This window comes from Callionymus lyra, chromosome 11 (genome assembly GCF_982586985.1).
Source record: "Callionymus lyra chromosome 11, fCalLyr1.hap1.1, whole genome shotgun sequence".
NCBI classification, from domain to species: domain Eukaryota; kingdom Metazoa; phylum Chordata; class Actinopteri; order Syngnathiformes; family Callionymidae; genus Callionymus; species Callionymus lyra.
Window position 1 is genome coordinate 6569788 of NC_141828.1, and position 24266 is coordinate 6594053.

At 40.9% G+C, this 24266-nt stretch overlaps 4 protein-coding genes across 5 annotated transcripts in view; 2 read left to right on the forward strand and 2 right to left on the reverse strand.

Annotated features, from left to right (window-relative positions):
- Nucleotides 1-8084, forward strand: part of nt5c2a (5'-nucleotidase, cytosolic IIa) — a 19392-nt gene extending 11308 nt beyond the window's left edge. For both annotated transcript variants that reach the window (XM_087802178.1, XM_087802179.1), the window contains exons 5-18: nt 597-692; nt 778-869; nt 1989-2046; nt 2117-2210; nt 2273-2326; nt 2389-2472; nt 2529-2570; nt 2734-2841; nt 4095-4161; nt 4230-4400; nt 4459-4510; nt 5993-6053; nt 6931-7107; nt 7170-8084. In XM_087802178.1, the coding sequence (XP_087658304.1) occupies nt 597-692; nt 778-869; nt 1989-2046; nt 2117-2210; nt 2273-2326; nt 2389-2472; nt 2529-2570; nt 2734-2841; nt 4095-4161; nt 4230-4400; nt 4459-4510; nt 5993-6053; nt 6931-7107; nt 7170-7463 (1450 nt within the window). In that variant the 3' untranslated portion in view covers nt 7464-8084. The remainder of the gene's footprint in view (nt 1-596; nt 693-777; nt 870-1988; nt 2047-2116; nt 2211-2272; nt 2327-2388; nt 2473-2528; nt 2571-2733; nt 2842-4094; nt 4162-4229; nt 4401-4458; nt 4511-5992; nt 6054-6930; nt 7108-7169) is intronic.
- An 872-nt stretch (nt 8085-8956) lies between these two features.
- borcs7 (BLOC-1 related complex subunit 7) lies at nt 8957-10193 on the reverse strand. Its single transcript, XM_087802783.1, has 5 exons — nt 10062-10193; nt 9415-9477; nt 9301-9344; nt 9216-9236; nt 8957-9113 (listed from the first exon to the last, which is right to left on the reverse strand). The coding sequence occupies exons 1-5, from the start codon at nt 10191-10193 to the stop codon at nt 9062-9064; spliced, it is 312 nt and encodes a 103-aa protein (XP_087658909.1). The 3' UTR covers nt 8957-9061.
- Nucleotides 10194-12975: 2782 nt separating this feature from the next.
- On the forward strand, nt 12976-18321 carry cyp17a1 (cytochrome P450, family 17, subfamily A, polypeptide 1). The gene is made up of 8 exons (XM_087802287.1): nt 12976-13305; nt 13380-13518; nt 14746-14981; nt 15061-15147; nt 16051-16269; nt 16332-16501; nt 16569-16672; nt 17631-18321. The coding sequence occupies exons 1-8, from the start codon at nt 12991-12993 to the stop codon at nt 17915-17917; spliced, it is 1557 nt and encodes a 518-aa protein (XP_087658413.1). The 5' UTR covers nt 12976-12990; the 3' UTR covers nt 17918-18321.
- Nucleotides 18322-20770: 2449 nt separating this feature from the next.
- On the reverse strand, nt 20771-23978 carry rnf166 (ring finger protein 166). Its single transcript, XM_087802109.1, has 6 exons — nt 23605-23978; nt 22641-22797; nt 22408-22520; nt 22100-22214; nt 21789-21896; nt 20771-21061 (listed from the first exon to the last, which is right to left on the reverse strand). The coding sequence occupies exons 1-6, from the start codon at nt 23772-23774 to the stop codon at nt 20996-20998; spliced, it is 729 nt and encodes a 242-aa protein (XP_087658235.1). The 5' UTR covers nt 23775-23978; the 3' UTR covers nt 20771-20995.
- Nucleotides 23979-24266: the final 288 nt, after the last annotated feature.

Consider the following 24266-nt stretch of genomic DNA (forward strand, 5'->3'; position numbering starts at 1 on the left):
TTTATACCAACGTTTTATATTCTTTTTTACAAGGCGATGAATGCAAAAAATAATAAATACATTTATTTTACTTTTTAATTATTGTAATTACAACACAAAACTTGTGTGTATATATTTTTTTTATTCATTTTGAAAAAATTCAAATTGTAATTAAATTATTGAAAAAAACTCCCAAAAATGTAATCTTTAAATATATAAATTATGTGATTCAATTAAAAATACAATACTTAAAAAAATCCACATCAAGCAGCTCTGTGATCGTTTGGTAATGTCTGGTGACACTTTTATACCAACGTTTTATATTATTTTTTACAAAAAGAAATTATGAATACATTTATTATACTTTTAAATTATTATACAAACTTGAGTGTACATTTCTTTTTATTCATTTTGAGACAATTCAAATTTTAATATGTCAATATATAAATGATGTGATTCAATTATTAAATTAAAAATACAATGCTTAAAAAAACCTCAACAACATTTCAATAGAAATGATTAGTCACATGATCATCTGCACGTACATGATTGGCTGGAAGTTGAATCGAGCAGCTCTGCGATCGTTTGCTAATGTCTGGTGACATGCGCCTCCTCAGAGGTCTGGTGTTCGACACCATGTACGGGAACCTGCTGAAGGTCGACACCTACGGCAACATCCTGGTCTGCGTCCACGGCTTCAACTTCCTGAGAGGGTGAGAGCGGCTGCACGGCGCCACCTGTGTTTGAACTGTGTTACAACATGAAGCTCGACGCTCTCGTCACTTGATGTTCGCTCAGGCCCGACATCAGGGAGATGTACCCCAACAAGTTCATCCAGCGAGGAGACATGGACCGATTCTACATCCTCAACACACTCTTCAACCTGCCGGGTGAGAACCATCGTCACAATATTTAAGGAATTTCAAATTGTGATTTGTTTTTTGTTTTTCCCCCATTTGTTTTTATTAAATTATTACATTTCTGTGTTACAAAGTTGAATGTTTTTATTGAATAATTTAATATGTATTTTTAAATATTTAATAAAGCAATTATGCCATTTTAATTTAATAAGTATTTTTAATACTTTTTCTAATTATTAATAAAACAATTATAACATTTAAATTTAATGAAACTTTTTTTTTTTAACAAAGTATTTTTATTGATTTTTTTCAAAGGATATTCAACTTTTTAAATATAAATATATACTTTTTAATAATATTTCGATTTAATCTAATAAGTATTTTTTAATATATATATATATATATTATATATATATATATATATATATATATATATATATATATATATTTTAATATTTAATAAAACAATCATGCCATTTTAATTTAATGAATCTATTTAAATATAAATATATATATTTTAATAATATTTCGATTTAATTTAATAAGTCTATTTAAATATATATATTTTTTTATTCATTTAATAAGTCTTTTTAAATGTTTTTTTTTAAAACATTTCAATTTAATTATGTATTTTAAAATAATTTATTTAAACAATTTTAATTGAATACGTCTATTTACATATCTATATTTTTAAATAATATTTCAATTTAATTTAATACTTTTTTTTAATAATTTTATGAAAAATGATAAAATTTCAATATAAAAAAAAAATCTAAGTTCAATATTTTTTAATTAAATTAAATGTTTAATTTTTTTATTTGTTTTTCAGCCAATCACACGACACTCATGACGACAATCATGTGACTAATTTTTTGGTGGAATTGTTGTAATTAAAAATATCAACTTCTATGTGTTAAAAAAGAAAGTAGCCAATCATGCGACACGCAGCGGTCATGTGATGATGTGATGACTATTATAACAACATTTAATATTGAATTTTAAAGACCTACAAATTAGAACATTTTGATTTTTATCCTTTTTAATTATTGGAAATAAAATCTCAAACTCTTGTAACTTTTCAATCTAGAAATGATTGAATGAAAAATGTTTCAAAAAGATCCTCCTGATGACACTGATTTACTTCCTCAGAAACGTACCTGTTTGCGTGTCTGGTGGACTTCTTCAGTAACTGCTCCAGGTACACCAGGTGAGTCCACCAGTGAAGGTCACATGACCACAGTAGGGTCGACGTCATGATCTGACGTTTGCTTCTCCAGCTGTCTCGCCGGCTTCAAGGACGGAGACCTCTTCATGTCCTTCAAGAGCATGTTCCAGGACGTGAGGGATGCCGTGGACTGGGTCCACTTCAAGGTCAGACCTCGGTCAGGGGTCGGGGGTCGGCCGAGCTTCATCGCCACCTGTCTTCTTCTCAGGGCTCTCTGAAGGAGAAGACCGTGGAGAACCTGGAGAAGTACGTGGTCAGAGACGTGAGTGACCTTCACAGAGTCCAGTGTCCGAACAGCCGCTTGACCTTCTCTCCGTCCTCCAGCCGAAGCTGCCTCTGCTGCTGAGTCGCATGAACGAGTCCACCAAGGTCTTCCTGGTCACCAACAGTGACTACAAGTACACGGAGGTGAGCGTCCGCTCGCCGTCACGTGACCTTCTGGTTCTGATGCTCCTCTGTTCCAGAAAATCATGACCTACCTGTTCGACTTCCCTCACGGCCCGAAGGTGACTCCACACTCCTTCTCCTGTGTGTGTGTGTGTGTGTGTGTGTGTGTGTGTGTGTGTGTGTGTGTGTGTGTGTGTGTGTGTGTGTGTGTGTGTGTGGGTGTGGGTGTGGGTGTGGGTGTGTGTGTGTGTGAACTCGCCTGACGTTGTGCGTTTGTGTTAGCCTGGCACCGCACACAAACCGTGGAAGTCGTACTTCGACCTGATCCTGGTGGACGCACGCAAGCCGCTGTTCTTCGGCGAGGGGACGGTGCTGCGTCAGGTGGACACTGTGAGTGAGACGTTTGATTTTATTTGACTCTACAGTTAATATTTCTTTAGTTTAAAGCCTTTTAAATTTAATATAAAATGACCAGACGACACCAAAAGCTACCAGATGGACCTGTCGGCCAATCATGTGACGCGGAGGTGATCATGTGATGCTGAAGAAGCACATGATCAAGTAGCTCGTTACGGCAGTTCTAGGTTGAATTTTAAAGACTGAGTTAAGAAAATATTGAACTTGTTTTTTTTCTTTATCTTAAAACTATCATTTCTTAAAAAAAAACAAAAAACTTCTAATGTCGAATGTCCTAAGTTTTTGCAATTAAATTAAAAATATGTATTAAATTAAATTTTTCAAAAAGAAAATTAACTTTTAAATACAGAAATTTAATAAAAACAATTAAAAGTTTTTAAAACCTTTTAAAGAAAAGAGAATAATTTGAATTTTTTTTTTATTATTATTTTAATCAAAATATCTGTGTAAAGAAACGCATTCCTTTCTAACCTCTACACACAAACCACTACACACACTGCTACACACACACACACACACCTCTATACACACACCGCTCCACACACACACACCTCTACACACACACCTCTACACACACACCTCTACATACACACACACACCTCTACACACACAAACACACACACCTCTAAAACACACATCTACACACACACACACACCTCTACACACACACACACACACCTCTAAAAACACACATCTACACACACACACACACACACACCTCTACACACACACACACACATCTACACACACACACACACCTCTAAAAACACACATCTACGCACACACACACACCTCTAAAAACACACATCTACACACACACACACACCTCTACACACACATACACGCATCTACACACACACACCGCTACGCGCACACACCTCTACACACACACATTTACACACACAAACAACATTTTCTTAAATTCTTCATGTGATGGTTATAAAAAATTAAACCTATCATAAAAAAAAAAAAAAAATTTAATTTAATTATTTAAAAGAAGAAAAAAATATATTTAATTTCAATGTAAACATTATTACATATATATATATATATATATATATATATATATATATATAACATACAATTATATTAATAATAATTAAATGGTTAATAAACAACATCCATAAAATCCATCATTTAAATCAAATATTCTGATGTTCACTGATGTTCTTCCATACGAGTCGTTGACCTTGAAGATTTCTAAAAACCCTGTCTCTGGTCTGAAGAGCACCGGGCGCCTGAAGATCGGCACCTACACGGGTCCACTGCAGCACGGCATCGTCTACTCTGGAGGTGAGAGACCAGGAGACTCTGTGATGGACCAGATGTTCGTGAAGCCTCAGCTCGGATCGTGTTTCCAGGGTCGTCCGACATCGTTTGCGACCTGCTGGGGGCCAAAGGCAAGGAGATCATCTACATCGGGGACCACATCTTCGGAGACATCCTCAAGTCCAAGAAGCGTCAGGGCTGGAGAACCTTCCTGGTGATCCCGGAGCTGGCCCAGGAGATGCACGTGTGGACGGACAAGAGCTGTGAGTCTGGAGCGAGTCTGTGTGTGACCTCGTCGCTCACGGACCTCTTGTGTTTCAGCCATTTTTGAGGAGCTTCAGTCTCTGGACTGTTTCCTGGCAGAACGTTACAGGTGAGTAGAGCTGAGAAGGTTCTGGACGACACACACTGATGACCTTCTTCTGGACGACACACACTGACCATCTTCTTCTGGACGACACACACTGACGATCTTCTTCTGGACGACACACACTGATGATCTTCTTCTGGACGACACACACTGACGATCTTCTTCTGGACGACACACACTGATGATCTTCTTCTGGACGACACACACTGATGATCTTCTTCTGGACGACACACACTGACCATCTTCTTCTGGACGACACACACTGACGATCTTCTTCTGGACGACACACACTGATGATCTTCTTCTGGACGACACACACTGACCATCTTCTTCTGGACGACACACACTGATGATCTTCTTCTGGACGACACACACTGACGATCTTCTTCTGGACGACACACACTGACCATCTTCTTCTGGACGACACACACTGATGATCTTCTTCTGGACGACACACACTGACGATCTTCTTCTGGACGACACACACTGATGATCTTCTTCTGGACGACACACACTGACCATCTTCTTCTGGAAGACACACACTGATGATCTTCTTCTGGACGACACACACTGACCATCTTCTTCTGGACGACACACACTGACCATCTTCTTCTGGACGACACACACTGACCATCTTCTTCTGGACAACACACACTGACGATCTTCTTCTGGACGACACACACTGATGATCTTCTTCTGGACGACACACACTGACCATCTTCTTCTGGACGACACACACTGACCATCTTCTTCTGGACGACACACACTGATGATCTTCTTCTGGACGACACACACTGACGATCTTCTTCTGGACGACACACACTGACGATCTTCTTCTGGACGACACACACTGACCATCTTCTTCTGGACGACACACACTGACCATCTTCTTCTGGACGACACACACTGATGATCTTCTTCTGGACGACACACACTGACCATCTTCTTCTGGACGACACACACTGATGATCTTCTTCTGGATGACACACACTGACGATCTTCTTCTGGACGACACACACTGACGATCTTCTTCTGGACGACACACACTGACGATCTTCTTCTGGACGACACACACTGATGATCTTCTTCTGGACGACACACACTGACCATCTTCTTCTGGACGACACACACTGATGATCTTCTTCTGGACGACACACACTGACGATCTTCTTCTGGACGACACACACTGACGATCTTCTTCTGGACGACACACACTGACCATCTTCTTCTGGACGACACACACTGACCATCTTCTTCTGGACGACACACACTGATGATCTTCTTCTGGACGACACACACTGACCATCTTCTTCTGGACGACACACACTGATGATCTTCTTCTGGATGACACACACTGACGATCTTCTTCTGGACGACACACACTGACGATCTTCTTCTGGACGACACACACTGACGATCTTCTTCTGGACGACACACACTGATGATCTTCTTCTGGACGACACACACTGACCATCTTCTCCACAGACACATGGACAGCAGCAGCATCGAGAGACCCAACATCAGCTCCCTGCAGAGGAGGATCAAGGTCACACACACAACTCTACACCTACACACACACAACTCTACACCTACACACACATAACTCTACACACACCTCTACACCTACACACACACACACCTCTACACCTACACACACATAACTCTACACACACCTCTACACCTACACACACACACACCTCTACACCTACAAACACACACACACACACACACACTTTCACACACACACACCTCTACACCTACACACACACACCTCTACACACACACACACTTTCACACACACACACCTCTACACGCACACACACTTTCACACACACACACCTCTACACGCACACACACTTTCACACACACACACCTCTACACGCACACACACTTTCACACACACACCTCTACACGCACACACACTTTCACACACACACACCTCTATACCTACACACACACACCTCTACATGCACACACACTTTCACACACACACCTCTATACCTACACACACACCTGTACACACACTTTCACACACACACCTACACACCTACACACACACCTCTACACGCACACACACTGTCACACACACACCTCTATACCTACACACACACCTCTACACACACACACACACACACCTCTACACACACATCTCTACACGCACACACACTTTCACACACACACACCTCTACACACACACACACTTTCACACACACACCTCTACACGCACACACACTTTCACACACACACACCTCTATACCTACACACACACACCTCTACATGCACACACACTTTCACACACAAACCTCTATACCTACACACACCTGTACACACACACACACTTTCACACACACACCTCTATACCTACACACACACCTCTAGTGTAGCAATTCCTTCAAGACTGTTGTCGACATGTGTGTGTCCAGAAAGTGACTCACGACATGGACATGTGCTACGGCATGATGGGAAGTCTGTTCCGCAGCGGCTCCCGTCAGACTCTGTTCGCGTCTCAGGTGATGCGTTACGCCGACCTGTACGCCGCCTCCTTCATCAACCTGCTCTACTACCCCTTCAGCTACCTGTTCCGGGCCGCACACGTGCTGGTGAGACCCGGGTCAGAACCTCCCGGTGGGTTCACACGCCTCTGACACGCATGTCCCCGCAGATGCCGCACGAGTCCACGGTGGAGCACACGCACATCAACCTCCTCGACGCCGAGTCGCCGCTGGCCACGAGGAACCGCCACGAGCTGGACCTGAAGGACATGGAGGGCAAACGGCACCAGCTGACCCGGTCCATCAGCGAGATCCAGCCGCCACACTTCTACCCTCAGGCCCCGCAGGAGATCACCCACTGCCACGATGAAGATGATGACGAGGAGGAGGAGGAGGAAGAGGAGGAGGAGGAGGAGGAGGAAGAGGAAGAGGAGGAGGAAGAAGAGGAGGAGGAAGAAGAGTGATGATGATGATGATGATGCAGAGGTTCGATAACATTGTCAGTGTTTTCATCTTTCACCTCCTGCTGTGGATCGTTCTTCCAACCAAACTCAGAATTAACACGGTGACCTTTGACCTTTGTCAACCAGGAATGTATGGGGGGGTAAGCTGGACCTTGGGATCATGTGACCTGCAAACTCATGTTGAGTTTTTTTCTTGAAACTTCAAAGTTTGTGACTGAAAGTTTGACACTTTAGCTCCAGAATAATGTGCGACGACGACGACGGATCTTTTCTTTTTTCTGCTGATTCAAGAGAAACATTTCAAATATTTGTGTTACTGTAAACCTGCTGTTACTGTGTGTGTGTGTGTGTGTGTGTGTGTGTGTGTGTCCGTCGACTGCCAAAACTGTTACACACAGTGTAAGCATCACTTGTGGCCTTTCAGCCTGTTATGTTGCTTTTGCACGAACCAGTGAATAAAATCTGTTTGATTCGATCTGTTGTTTTTGAGCAGAAATGACTGAACGACAAGTCGGCGAGGAACGAGAAAATCCATGTTACTGTGAATCGAATGTTGTTAATAAAACTATAAAACTTGATTAGAAAAAATCCTTTTAAACATTAAATAATTTGTTATATATGAAAAGTGTTCTTTCTTTTTCAATTTCACATTATTGTTCTATTTCTAAACGTGACCCTACACTACAAAATATATTATTCGTGCTATTTTAACCATTTTTTTTTTAAACGTAATTTACAAAATCTAGTGCAAATAATCATTCATTTATTTTAATTTAAATTAAATTGTTAATTTGTCTAAACATTAATTTTAACGTTCTAACTATACAACAATTTAATTAAATTTAATCTTTCAACTTTTTAATTTAAAAATCTTCTGATCATTTAATTCAGTTACTTCTATAATTGATATATTAATTAAAAATAAATTTTCACATACTACACCTAACTCTGAATCTTAAGTTATTTGTATCAATATATTATTTTTTAATTTATTTTGAGGACTTTGTATTGAAAATCCAATGTATTTTTAATTTACCAGTTATTTTATTTTTATTTTAATACAAATACATTTTCCAATTGTAACCCATATCCATAAAGAAATGTTACTTTAATATGCATTTTTTTCAATGTACGTGATGACCTTCATTTTTATTCAAACTTAAAACAATCTTCTTAATCCAACACGTGTGATTAAAGGCTTTAAACTCTTTGTTGTGTCTGGTGAAGGTCGGGCGTCACGCACAGGTGGGCGGCGTCACGTGCACGTCTGGTAACACGTCACGTGCACGTCTGGTAACCAGGTTCAAAGGCGACCTCAGAGACGAGGGTTCGAGGTGAAGCAGCTGCTCGGAGCCGCTGATAAGAGAAGGTCTTATCTGGGCCTCAGGGCCGACGCCGACAGAGGAAGAAGAACATCCCCGACAAGATGTTCTGTTTTTTCTGGACGTGCGCGCGTACGGTCGCGTGACGAGGACGTGAAGTCAAACACCGGGTCTGGTCAACATGTCAACCTTTAAAATCACGTCACATGACAGGAAACCAACAAACAAAGATAATTTAAAAACATGTAAAAAAAAAGCAGCTGAAGGAAGAGACGATCACTTGAGCAGGTGTCGGAGCTGGTCCTGGAGGTTCCTGGAGTGTTCCACGCTGAGAGAACAAACACGTGGTTATGATTGACAGATGATTGACGGATGATTGACAGATGATTGACGGATGATTGACGGATGATTGACAGGCGTGTCCACTCACTTCTTCTGGATGGCTTCTTGCCTGAGAGACAGAAACACACGTTAGAATCGAACTTCTTCGGGCGAGAAGATCTCGAGCGACTCACTGATACTGCAGATGTGTCGTAATGATGGACATCTTCCTCAGACTCTGAAGAGAAGATGCTGTTAGTTTGTTGTCGTCGATGCTTCTCAGACCTTTGTTGACAGTTGATACTCACGTCCTCCGAGTGCAGGATCGCGTCCTCCTGGATCACCATGTTTCTGGCAGCTTGACCCAGAAGCTGCGGCACAAACATCACAACAATGACAACAGAAATAGACTCGAGAGAAATATCAACGTATACAAACGAAATGGAAAATAAATAGCAATATAATACACAGGTATATTTATTTTACCGTTTCGAGTACGTGTCATATGTAAGTAAGAAGGTAAGTCATTTTTATTTATGTAGAGCTTTTCCAGACCAGGGTCACAAAGCGCTTAAACAATCAAAACAATATTCAATAAAGTATATATTTTAAAGGTCAAGATACAACTGATAACACAACAGGAGTTCCAGAAAACCAAGGAAAAGCCTGGACAAATAAAAACGTCATAAGATGTTTATGCGAACAGTTTTAATAATAAATTAAACTAGAAAAACATTTGTTTTTAGCATTAGCATCGTCAAGTTCCCACACGTACAACCTCAACAAACATTTTCAAAATAAAACCATACCATACAAAAAACTATTATTTTTGCGTAAACTCAGTGGGACTAGCTTTTACTTTGAAAGGGTAAACGTTGTGTTTCCGTGAGTGCGACGTAAAATATGCTATCGCGGAAATTATTTTTCGATTTTCGAACCCAGGTTCTGTTGCTACCTCTTGACTGCGCGAGCCCTTCAGCACCTGGCGGGTCAGAGCGATCACGTCCCCGCTGCACGAGCCCACTTTGTCGGACAACAAGCCTTTGACTGACTGACCGAACCGCGGCTGCGGCTCCGCGGAGGACATGACGTAGTGTGAGTGTGGAACGCTACGGAAAGCGAGGTGGCACAAAACACAAGCAAAGCACACCTCTCGCGATATTTAACCATGAAATAACGTTACTTCTCGACGTATTTTAAAGTATTCATTGCAATCAGAATATTGAACGGTTGTCAATTGTTGTTTTTAATTTAAATGTTGTTTTTAAGTATTATTTTTTGTTATAATTGAAATACATCGGAAGGTTGAATTAGTTTATATTTAATTATTTAATTCAATAAAATGTTTATTAATAAGTAAGTAAGTCATTTTTATTTGTATAGCGCTTTTCCAGACCAGGGTCACAAAGCACTTAAACAATCAAAACAATATTCAATAAAATATATACTTTAAAGATCAAGATAAAACTGATAACAACACAGGAGTTCCAGAAAATCAAGGAAAAGCCTGAACAAATAGAAACGTCTTAAGATGTTTCTTGAAGGAGTCAATAGATCCATCAAGTGCAAAGAGGGAGGTAGATCGTTCCAAAGCTTAGGAGCAACAGTCTGAAAAGATTTCTCTCCTCTGGTTCTAAAATTGTAATTGTAGATTGTATTGTGTGACAGTGGCGTCTCTACATTAAGTAAGTAAGTAAGTAAGTAATATTTATTTATATAGCGCTTTTCGAGACCAGGGTCACAAAGCGCTTTAACAATCAAAACAATACTCAAAACAGTACACACTTCAAAGATCAAGACAACACCGAGAACAACAAGTTCGAGAAATTCAAGGAAAAGCCTGAACAAATAGAAACGTCTTAAGATGTTTCTTAAAGGAGTCAGTAGATCCATCAAGCGCAAAGAGAGAGGAAGATCGTTCCAAAGCTTAGGAGCAACAGCCTGAAAAGATTTCTCTCCTCTGGTCCTGAGCCGTGTGCGTGGAACCATCAGTAGATTCTGATCCACAGACCTCAGAGACCGAGCTGGGGTGTAAGGCTGGATCAGATCAGTGATGTAAGGAGGAGCCTGACCATGAATAGCTCTGAAAGTAAGAACCAGAATTTTAAAGTTGATCCTGAAAGAAACTGGAAGCCAGTGAAGAGTTTTAAGGATCGGAGAAATGTGAGTTCTTCTACTAGAGCGGGTCAGAATTCTCGCTGCAGAGTTCTGAATCAACTGCAGGCGAGACAGCTCCTTCTTGTTAAGACATGAAAACAAACTGTTACAATAGTCCAGACGAGAAGAAACAAACGCATGGATTACAAGCTCCAGATCATGTTGTGACAACATTTTCCTAAGTTTAGAGATTTTTCTCAGTTGAAGGAAACAGTTTCTGGTCAGTTTTCTGCAGTGTTGAACAAGAGACATGTCTTTATCAAATACAACACCCAGGTTTCTCAGGGCAGGTGTGGCGGGGCCCCCTGCAGGTGACGCTGTGGAAAACTAGGAAGACACCTCTGTAACAGAGCAATAATCTCTATATAATGTTTTATCAACAATAATAATTGTGTTACTAAGAAAATTGCGTTGTAAACATCCATCAAAATCCTCTCGACGCACATGAAATGTGCCCCTTAAGCACCTGTTTAAACACAGAGCTGCTAGAATCGACAGGCTCCGATATTTGTGGACTCGAAGCCAATGAAAATATTGGCAAAAGAAACCGTTTCCGTTTCTGAACCAACCAAGAAAATCCACAATTTGGAGTCTTTTAAAAGCTTTGTCACTTGATTAAAAGTGAGGAATTAAACGTCAACAGTCGGATATTAACAAATTAAAATATGGTCACGCTTCCTTTCCATTCAACAGACGAACGACACTGGTACGTGGCATCTTTTAAACCTTTTATTATGTAAAATAAAGATGGATTATGTTCTTGAATTAAACATGTTTTTAAAAGATTATTGTTTTTACACCGAGAGTTTGATATTCTATACATCTTTCCAGCCAAACTTTCAGCCAATCACGCGCTCAGATGATCACAAGACAACATTGAAACACCGGCGCGTCCATTCTTAAATTGAATTTATAAAATCTAATTTTCTTATCGGGTTGGGGTCGCGGGGGCAGCAGCCTCAGCAGGGAGGCCCAGACTTTCCTCGCTGTATTCTTAATGATTGGAATATCAAACTCTATGTTGAATAATTGAAATTCAAATATAACAAATATTGAATAATTGAAATTCAAATGTAACAAATATTGAATAATTGACATTAAAATATAACAAATATTGAATGTTTTTAATTATTTTAACCTTTTATTATTTGAAAAAATAAATTCAACCATTCAATATTCTGATGTACTTCCATAACATAATTTTAAAAAATGTAAATGTTTAATTAATATTCTGATGGCACTTTTCTAGATGTCGTTCTAAAAGACTTGATGGTGTCTCTCATGGTTCTTGTCGTTCTCAGTCTGTGCAGAAGCCGGGTCTCTGTCTAATATCAAACTCTATGTGTGTAAAAACTACATACTGTACTGAAATACTTCTCAGTACACACTTCCAGACGCGGCTCTCACATCTTGGACGAAGACACAAACCCAAACATCTGAGAGCGTCACCGTGACCTTGACCTCCTCACTCACGTCAGGAGTCTCCCTCATATTTTGACTCTCGCATGACAACATAATCTTCAAGGTTTGTCGTGTGTGTGAAAGACACACACACACAGAACTGACCCTTTGAACAGACTGGTCAAGTTCCATATTCGTCTTTTGTTCTTGAGTGAAAGCAGACCCTCGCTCTATCTTCACGTCTCTCTCTCTCTGGGGAGTCAAGGATGTGACATTGAAGCTTCAGTACAAAAGTCTGTCTCTCCTCCTGCAGCTCTGTCGGGACGATGGCTCCTCTGGTGTGTCTCTACGTCTTCTGCGCCGTCTGTCTGGCCTTCATGGTGTTCCTCCTGAAGCACCTGGTGTCCCCGCCGGACCCCCGGGAGCCCCCCAGCCTCCCCTCGATCCCGGTCCTGGGCAGCCTCCTGAGCCTCCGGAGCCCCCTTCAACCACACCTTCTGTTCCAGGAGCTGCAGAAGAAGTACGGGCCGACGTTCTCCCTGATGATGGGCCCGCACCGGGTGCTGGTCATCAACCACCATGTTCACGCCAAGGAGGTCCTGCTGAAGAGGGGCAAGGTCTTCGCAGGGAGACCCCGCACTGTCAGTGACTCCTGCTGGTCTAGACCTTTTTGCCCCGAAGACTCCGGCTCAGGTGTGCTCTGTGTTTCTTCCAGGTGACCACCGACGTCCTGACCCGAGACGGAAAAGACATTGCTTTTGGTGACTACAGCGCCACCTGGAGGTTCCACAGGAAGATCGTCCACGGAGCGCTGAGCATGTTCGGAGAAGGATCCGCCTCCATCGAGAAGATCAGTGAGTGGAGTCAGGGGAGAATGAAAGAAGATTGAATCGTTGAATTCAACTTTTCAAATGTTGAACATTATTGTTTATTAATTGCAGGAGATTATTTATTTATAACTTAATTCAATCATTTTGAATGATTGGCATCTTTTTTTTTCCGATCACGAAAATGGAAATTATTTGGATTTATTTTGAGAAAATTGCATTTTTTCACAGAACAAACGTTATATAGAGAGTCAGTCTCACCAGATAAGATGAAAAACAGAAAACATGACATCGCTTGACAAAAGTTCAAGAGCAGGTTTCGAACCTGTGACTCCAAAAGACGAGACACCACTGAGCCAATCAGAGGTTGTGGGCGGGGCTTCAACAGAATGTCTTATAGTGAAGGATCAGAGTGAACTATCATTTCTGTTTAAATCCTTTGTCATCATAATCTACTGATTGATCGTGTGATTGTGGTTTAAGATGTTTAAACTCCAGACGTTAAAACAAAGTTGATACTTTGTCATGAAAATATCTAAACTGATGCTGCACTGATGACGTCACCTGATCGTTTATAGTATGATCCAGTAACTCTGTACTCGTTTGGTTCTGTATGGAGTTTTTTTTTTTTATATTGTATTTAAATATAAAATAAAAATGTAACAAATATTGAATAATTGAAATTGAAATATAACACATATTGAATAATTGACATTTAAATATAACAAATATTGAATAATTGAAATTAAAATATAACAAATATTGAATATTATTTAATTATTTCAACCTTTCAATATTTGAAAAAATAAATTCAACCATTCAATATTCTGATGTAATTCTATAACGCGTCGCATGATCGACTGAAACTCGATCGAGTAGCTCGGCACTCGTTTGGTTTTGTCTGATGTCACTATTATATCAACATTTTTATACTGAATTCAAAGACTGAATAAAAAAACATTGAATTTAGATATTATTTTTGGAATTATTGGAATTAGAATAAATAAAATAAATGTGTAAAAATAAAACACATTCATTTAAAAAAAAAATATTCAAGCTTTTAATTTAATAATTAAAAAAAAACAAAAATCAACCTCATAAAATAAAAATGATTTTATTTAATTATTTAATTTTAAATCATGTAAACATTATTTTAAAAAATTGAAATGTTAAATTAAACATTCAATATTCTGATGGCGCTTTTCTAGATTTATTTAAAAGACTTGTCTCTCATGGTTCTTGTCGTTCTCTCAGTCTGTGCAGAAGCCGGGTCTCTGTGCTGCCTCCTGACTGACACGGCCGCCGCGGGTCTGTCCCTGGACTTCTCCCCGGAGCTGACCCGAGCCGTCACCAACGTGATCTGCTCGCTGTGCTTCAACTCGTCGTACACTCGAGGAGACCCCGAGTTCGAGGCCATGCTGCAGTACAGCCAGGGCATCGTGGACACGGTGGCCAAGGACAGTCTGGTGGACGTGTTCCCCTGGCTGCAGGTCAGTACCCCCCCCTCCCCCTCTGACCACTTGATGATCGTTACCGTGACAACTCACAGATGACAATTTTCTCCTCCAGATCTTTCCTAACTCAGACCTGCAGTTGCTGAGACGCTGCGTCTCTATCAGGGATCGACTGCTGCAGAAGAAGTACGACGAACACAAGGTGAGGTCAGAGTTCAATCGTGGTCACATGACTGTGGACAGTTGGCGAGTCAGTGTTTTTTCTGCGACAATTTTCTGAGTAAGTGGACGACAGATGGACAGACGATAACAATTAATTATAGATTATGAGCTATAGTATTATAAAAGTACATTTGTTTATTTATTATTCAATCCAAACAATATCTTCAATTGAATAAAGGGGTTTGGGTCATATTGTTGCTACGACAACTAATGCGTTGATTTAAGTGTCTTAAACAGATGTGTGATCACCATCAGTGTGTGTTTGTACAAAACTCTCTTTTCATTGAAATATTGACATTAGAAAATGATCTTAAGCTCCGCCCACTGAAAACACTTTGTTTTTCTGGAGATTAAATCTTGTTGACCATAACCGCACCCACTCTGCTGTGATTGGACAATAATTGAGGTTTGTCACCACGTGTCATCAATCCCGGAAGTCTCCGCCTCAAAAGGACACATTGTATAAACAAAGCGGGGTTTGATTACAGCCGGCTGGAGGAGGAGTGAAGCCATTATTACGTCATAATGGACTCTCGTAACCTCTCGTTTGTCCAGATTTTATAAAGTAATAAGTTGAAAACAAGGTCATGAGGAGGGACTTGCTGCATCTTAAGACTTAATTGAAGTGGAAACCATTTTAAATTCTTGTTTTTTTAATTGAAATTTTAAAAAGTGTTTTAATTATTCAAACCCAAAAAAGTGACATTTTTTTATTGAGATGAATTTGTTTGAGGATTTATGTTTTATTATTAAAACAAAAACATGTTTTATTAATATTGTTTTAATTGAAGCGACACATGTTGGATTGAATAATACAGAAACCACACCTTCATATGACTCGTGGTCGGTGCGGCCCAGTAACTCTCAGTGGCGCCCCCTGCAGGCCGACTACAGCGACCACGTGCAGCGCGACCTTCTGGACGCCCTGCTGCGAGCGCGACGCAGCGCCGAGAACAACAACACCGAGGAGATCAGCGGCGGGTCCGTGGGCCTCAGCGACGACCACATCCTCATGACGGTGGGCGACATCTTCGGCGCCGGGGTGGAGACCACCACCACCGTGCTGAAGTGGGCCATCACCTTCCTGCTCCATCACCCACAGGTGGGTCCGCCATCCTGCTGTGAGAGTCAGGGACATGACCACGGTGTATCTCGAACCTTCAGGTGCAGGAGCGGATCCAGGAGGAGCTGGACGAGCAGGTGGGTCGCGACAGACACCCCCAGCTGAGCGACAGAGGTCACCTGCCCTACCTGGAGGCCACCATCAGGGAGGTGCTGAGGATACGCCCGGTGGCCCCCCTGCTGATCCCACACATGGCCCTCAGCGACACCAGGTACGTCCTTCAGGTCCTCCACCAGGTGAACGTTCCTGCAGCTTCTCTCTCTCTCGTCTGTGGGCAGCGTCGGCGACTTCAGCGTCAGACGAGGAACCAGAGTCGTCATCAACCTGTGGTCGCTGCACCACGACCAGAAGGAGTGGAAGAACCCGGAGCGGTTCGACCCGGGTGAGGAACACCAGCGATACTGGATCAGTGTCTGAGGAATATAGAGTTTTACATGTTGAAACTTGTTTTATTGAAATGTTATTGTGACTTTATTTTAAAGAAATATGTAATTTAATTTAATTATTTTCATATTGAAAAGTTGACTTAATTTATATTTATTTTCATTAAATAAACAAAAATCGAGTTTTCTTTTTAAATTAATGATTTTTTTTAATTTTAGAAGAAGAAGAAGTTTGATATTCTAATAACAATAGTTTTTAAAAACACAAAATCAATATAGAAAATGTCACATGATCATCTGCGTATCACATGATTGGTTGAAAGTTTGATCCAGTAGCTCGGTTCTCTGTTGGTAATGTCTGGTGACACTAATACACCAACATATTATATTGAATTCAAAAGGGTACGAACGAAAAAATATATAATTATTATTTATTTATTTTTTAATAATCAGTGTGAGAATATTAAAGTCTATGTATTTACAAAAAATCCTTCATTTTGAATATATTTGAGTCTTTTTATTACATATATTTATTAGAAAAACAAATAAAACCTTTCAATATACAAATAATTGAATTCAATAAAAACAGAGCTTTACAATACAAAACTGACTTATCTTTTAATACAGAAGTAACAGAATTGAATAATTAAAAAATAATAATAATGAAAAAACTTTCAACAAATCATTTGACATTTTAAACATTGAATATTCAATATACTGATGTACTTTCATAGTAGATTCTTGTCTACGTCGGTTTCTATTTGTTCAGGCTTTTCCTTGATTTTCTGGAACTCCTGTTGTGTTATCAGTATTATCTTGATCTTTAAATGATATACTTTATTGAATATTGTTTTGATTGTTTAAGCGCTTTGTGACCCTGGTCTGGAAAAGCGCTATATAAATAAAAATGACTTACTTACTTACTTACTCTGTGTTACCCACGTGCTCCCCCTGCAGGCCGCTTCCTGAACAGCGAGGGCACGGGCCTCTCGCACCCGTCCTCCAGCTTCCTGCCGTTCGGCGCCGGTCTGCGGGTGTGTCTGGGAGAAGCTCTGGCCAAGATGGAACTCTTCCTCTTCCTCTCTTGGATCCTGCAGCGCTTCACCTTCTCCATGCCGCCCGGGCACTCGCTGCCTTCCCTGGAGGGCAAGTTCGGCGTGGTCCTGCAGCCGGCCCGGTACAAGGTGGTCGCCGCCCCCAGACCGGGCTGGGAGAGCAAGGTGGCCACTTCCTGTCTGAGCTGAGGGTGAGCAGCGCTCATGACCTGGACGTTTATCAGCGAACAATTGTTGAATGTGTTTAAATTGAAATGTGTGTGTATTCCAGTAGAGTTAGTGTGTGTATATGTGTGTGTATGTGTGTGTATTTTATTGCTCACAACAATCTAGATGAAACAACAACACAACACTGTTTCCAGTTGAAATAAAGTAATTAAAGTCAGACTAACAACACTAACAACTGAGTTTCTTAACTTCTTCTGAGCACGAATGAACGTTTCTCTGCACAAACCTCTGCCGGAGCCAGGGTCACAGGCTCCTCTCTCACTGATAATAGTGCACGTGGAACACAGGATCAGGAAAGATGGCGTCCATGGAGAATATGTAACTGTCGTGAGGTGAAGGTCGTCAAATGTCCTGATGTCATTGAAATAAAAAGGGAAACATGAAAGAATGTGCTTCGACGTCATAGAGTTAGTTTTGATGTCAGTCGTGTTTGAAGTGTGTCCATGAGCATCATCTTCATCATCATCATCTTCATCATCATCATCTCCACCTTCACCTTCACCATCGCCATTATCTTCCTCTTCATCTTCATCATCATCTTCATCATCATCACCTCATCTTCATCATCATCATTTTCATCTTCACCATCATCATCATCATCACCATCATCTTTATCTTCATCTTCATCACCATCATCTTCATCATCATCATCATCTCCACCTTCACCATCACCATCGCCATTATCTTCCTCTTCATCATCATCATCATCTTCATCACCATCATCTTCATCATTATCTCCACCTTCACCATCACCATCATCATCATCTTCATTTTCATCTTCACCTCCACCTTAACCATCTCACACACACACACACACACACACACACACACACAGAGGAGAGAAATCTTTTCAGGCTGTTGCTCCTAAGCTTTGGAACGATCTTCCTCTCTCTTTGCACTTGATGGATCTACTGACTCCTTTAAGAAACATCTTAAGACGTTTCTATTTGTTCAGGCTTTTCCTTGATTTTCTGGAACTCCTGTGTTGTTCTCAGTATTATCTTGATCTTTAAAGTATGTACTTTTTTGAGTATTGTTTTGATTGTTTAAGCGCTTTGTGACCCTGGTCTAGAAAAGCGCTATATAAATAAATATTACTTACTAACTTACTTACACACACACACACACACACACATTGTAACAGACCGAACTTGGTTCAGTTTAGACTTTATTTCAGGAAAGATGCTACAAAATGTCGGAGTAAAAAAATCCGACAGTGAAACTCCCTTGTCGTCGTCACACGTGAGCAGTGATCTTAAATACTTCTGTGGAAGCCTCATGCGACGGACGGAGGTGCCACTTCCACAAGGTCTGAAGATGAAGTCTGGTTTCCTTTTGAGTCCAAGTCCAGAGCACACCATATGATACCTTTTGGTAGACATGGTCACTGTTGGATCATCTCATATGTACCGTTTGTAAAAAAGTCATAGCACTAGTCCAAGCTAGCCAGGGAGACAGGGCAGCAGATCCATCATGTCCATACGTTGTTGTGGTTCCTCAGGAATCATGGAACTCCTGCAGGTGTGAGTGTGAAGGAGGAGGTCACGTGTGAAGAACATGCTGGAGTGAAGATCAGCTTCACATCCAAGTCTTTACTCCTGCCGAGGTGACCTCTGACCTGCACCCTGCGACCCCGGCTGGCCTGGAAGTGTAGCAGTTGATGCACCTCTGTGTTCCTCACCACAAGTCTAGGAGCTTCAGGTTCCCGCACAGGCTGAGCTACAGGAACCGGAACCTGCTTCCAGGACGAACGGTCGCCCCCGAATTCATATGTACACTGAAGTCCACGAGGACCTCACATGCTGGGACCTCACCCTCTCCAAGAGTTCCCCCTTCACATCCGGACCAGAACACTTCTAAACGTGTCCCTTCACACAAGTTCATCATCACTCAAGTGTCTCGGGGATGACGTCTGTCACCCTCAAAGTTCCTGTCCAACAAATCCAGACGCAACACGAAGAAAAATGAAGTCCGAGAAGAAAGAGTCCAACAGAGCAGAGACACGTCCATCAACCGTCGTCCTTCGTGCTCTCAGTGGACGTGAAACACAAACACCAGAGATTGAGAAGTTAAATCTGTTGAATAAGCAGCATTTAGTTCGTCTGCCTCGTCATGACGACCAGACATCCCATGATGTCGGATCAGAAACAGACCAGTGTGGACCAGAGGAGAGTTGATGTCCAAGTGTGAGCTGTTGGGATGAACCCCAGGGGTTCTGCTGTTGAGTATTGAATGGTTGGATTCAACATTTCAAACGTTGAAACTTAAAGTTTTCAATGATTTGAATATCAAAAGGTTGAATTAATAATGATAGTTTAAAATACTTTACAAGTAAATGAAACATTTTTACACGTAGAGATGGATATATTGATTCCAATAAAAATAACATTTTTATCATTTAGAAATACTGCACAAACATTTTACAATGAATTTAAAAGGTTAAGAAATTAAAGTATATAATAAAGTTTGGATTATTCAAACTTCAATTCACCAAAAAATGGATTTCAATAAAAGAAAATTCAAACTTTCAACATTTCAAATGTTAAATTCAACCATTCAATATTATTTTGGCACTGAAGTACTTCATAAGTCAGGCTGTATTTCAAACACGGGTACAGGAAGTTGAATACTTGTGGCACCAGCTGTGACAGGAAGTCAATACTTTTAAAGTGATAACCATGAGGCTTGTGTGTTTGGGCCTCAACCTGGATCCACTCCAACGCAGACTCTTAAAGGAAGTGACATCACAGGTGTCCACACATGACCTGCCGGTGGGTCTGACGTCATGTGGACATGAGAGAACTCTCAGCGGGACCATCTTTAAAACTTTATTCAAGAACATTGATGTAGTTGAGACTCATCAGCGCCCCTGAAGGCCAACAGGAGAAGTGCAGTCCAGGCAGTGTCAACGCCGGCGGTCACTGACTCACACAAATCATCTTCGAACCTTCAGCTGGAACAGCCGAGCAAACGTGTCTTTGGATCCTGGTGTGATCTGGGAGGGTCGGTGTGTGTCTGTACCTGGGAGGTGTGTGAGGGTCAGTTCTCAGCCAGCGACAGCGTCAGAGCCGCCTGCAGCGCCGCCTCCTCGTCGATGCTGTAGTCCTGCGACACAGAAGCTCTCAGTGGACGTTCACCAGTGACGTCAGGATATTGATGATTTCAACGTTTCAAATTTTGAAACGCTGTTTTTTTGCATTTAATTATTATTATTATTTTTTTTATTATTATTTCTTTCCATTACAATTTTTTTTTTTAATGTATGCATTTTGTTTCACACAAAGAGTTTGATATTAGAATTCCAAAAATTCAAGAATACATTATCTAAATTCAATATTTCTAATTTGTAGTCTTTTAAATTAAATTGTTGGAATAATAAGAGCCTCCAGAAAATAGCGTTGTTTTTGAATCCGCCACGATGAACAGATCACGTGACCGTCTGTGCGTCGCATGATTGGCTGAAAATTCAATCAAGTATTTTGCACTCTTTTGGTATTGAAACATTTTTTAATTATTGCATTTAGAGTTTCAAACAGAATGAGTAAAAAAAAAAATCCTTTATTTTGAAAATATTCAAATATCTTGATTTAATTCCTAAAAATACAAATTCAACTTTCCAATATGAAATGATTAAATTTGATTTTTACAATTATCCAATGCTTATTAAAACAACAATATCTCAATAAAAAATTATAATAAAAATGACATTTTAATTTTGAAATTCAAGCATTCAATATTCTGATGGCCCTTCTATAAATGTGCAAATTGAATATGACATCAATACGACTTGTGTTCTAATAAGATTTGTTTGGGAGGAGCTCAAGATACTCACAACGAAGGTGTCGTAGGAAAACTTGTGCCTGTGGAGAAGATGCTGCAGGAAGTTGGAGCTCTTGTAGCTGGGGTCTCCCCACGGCATGGATGAACACACAGGACACACCTGAGACACAAACACACCCCAGCACTGAGAACAAGATTACTTATAAGTTGAAATGATTTATAAACATACATCAACACGTCTGGGAACGTCTGGAACGAGTGAAATAAAAAGCTATACCAAACACTTACAGACTTACAAGTGACCTACATAATGTGAGTGATGAAAAAAACACAGTTCAAGAGAGGGACAGAAAAGTTAGTTACCACTCTATTGGGGTCATTACGGTGGCTGTCCATGCAGTGCTTCACCAACTCCTGCTGGTCCAGGTTTCTCGCCCCACAGAAGGGACACACAAAGGTGGAGCGGTTCGGAATATTGCTAAAATGCGAAAATAAAAAAATCCTTTTTAAAAACCTAAAAACCTCAGAATACAAATACTTTATTGTCCTCCAAAACAAACTGACAGCGCTCCTAGTGGTTGAGGTTGGTCATTACACACTTCAGCATCTTTGTTGATGATAAACAATATTGAATATTGAGATTTAAAAAAAAATGTGTTGGAGATTTGTACCTTGGAATAGGCTGAGAGGTCGGAACCACCGGGACAAATTTGGGGCAGTTGGCTATCTGTTCTTGTACTTTAGAGCAAGACGAAATGTGGGACCTCATCTTAATGAGAGACACCTGAGAAGAAAAACACAAAAGTCTTGACCCCTCATTTGACAAATAAGTCAACGTTTATAATCTACGATGAGATCTTCTCCGAGTCTCTCACGCACGTGACACCAGATCTCAAAGGTGTACCTTCTTGGTGCAGCCCCTGCACGGAGCTTTGTGGGACGACAGCTGCTTGTCCACACTCGATGACCTCTCCACTTTCTTGGGGTCAAAGGGCACACGGCAGAGTGGGCAGAGAGGCGAGGTCACCTGAAGACACGGGTGCAAACAGTCGCCACAGAACCTGCACAGAGAAAGAGATTAGTTTAATTTCAGGATTTATAAAAATAATTTCCCTAAGTCTGAGTGACAGCTCTGAAGTGTTGTGGTGGTGAGACTTTATCTAATGATGCCACAACTTTCATCCAACTTCATCAAATACAGCAGTAAAAATAGTGGCCATTCTTTTGATTAAAAATAGATCCAAAACTACTTCTTGACAGCCAGTGGCGGAGAGGGACAAAAGAATGAATGTGTGTGAGCTTTAAGATCTCATACACCCCACAATAAAGATTATTAAGATGTCGGTCTGTGTAACAAAAAGACAGTGTGTGTACATGTCAAGTTACTGTCGACGTGTCTAAAAATAAGAGCAATTGTTGTGTATCTTATGTTTAAAAAATTGATGTTGGCATCAAACTACACTTTCAAGTGAAGCCTAGGATGCCTCAAAATAAGGATAGATAAGGTAAGGTAAGGTAAAACTTGCCCAGGATGCCTCAAAATAGGGATAGATAAGGTAAGGTAAGTTAAAACTTTATTGATCCCTCAGGAGGTCTTCCTTCGGGAAATTGTTTTTTCCAATAGCCACAGAAAATACAGCAATTTTTCATAAAAAATAAATCAAGATAGATAGAACTTAAAAGGGAATAATGAAATTGAATATGATAATTGAACTAAAACTGTATTACATAAATGCCTTGAGATCCACTCTAACGAGAGTGGTAAAGGCCATGAACAACTGTGGTGAATTCTTCTCATCTTGTGAGATGTTATTGTTATTGAATCAGAGCAACATCATCCAGAAGAAAAACAACAAGAGCCACTTTACGTGTGCGCGCAGCTGGCGATGCTGACGGGCTTGTGGTAGACCTCCAGGCAGATGGGGCAGGAGAACTGGCTCTCGATGCTCTCGGCTCCCGAGGAGGCTGAGCCGCTGCTCTGCTGCTGCTGTCGCATCTGCGCGCTCGCCGAGACAAAGCTCCGGAACATCGCCATCATGGAGCTGAAGAGAAGCTGCAGATGTCGACACCAGTCAAGACTCACGGGATCGAGATGCGATCACAAGCACCGAGCGGCGGCGACACACAGAGCTGCACGGATCCCATGAAGTGTCAACGCCGCGCTCGTGAGATGACGGTGCTGAGGGACCAGCGACATGATCTTCCTCCAGGCTGACGAAGACATGCCGGAGAAGTAAACATTGAGGCGGCAGTGACCTGGATAAAAATGCAGAGCTACATTGCGACCGCGCTCGCTCTCTCACGCATCCACACCGTTTGTAGATCGACGCTGTCGAGCTCGCCAGCGGGATGGAAAAACAAATGCACTCAACGCGCAATGCTTCATGGGAGTTGTAGTCGTTTAGGTCCAGCGTTAATTCAGGGGTTACTAAACTAAATGAAAAGACCCCCGAAACACCCCTACCCTTATTATTTGTAAGCAGGAGATTATTTAGAAATATATTTTGGTACAATTACATAACCTTTCAGC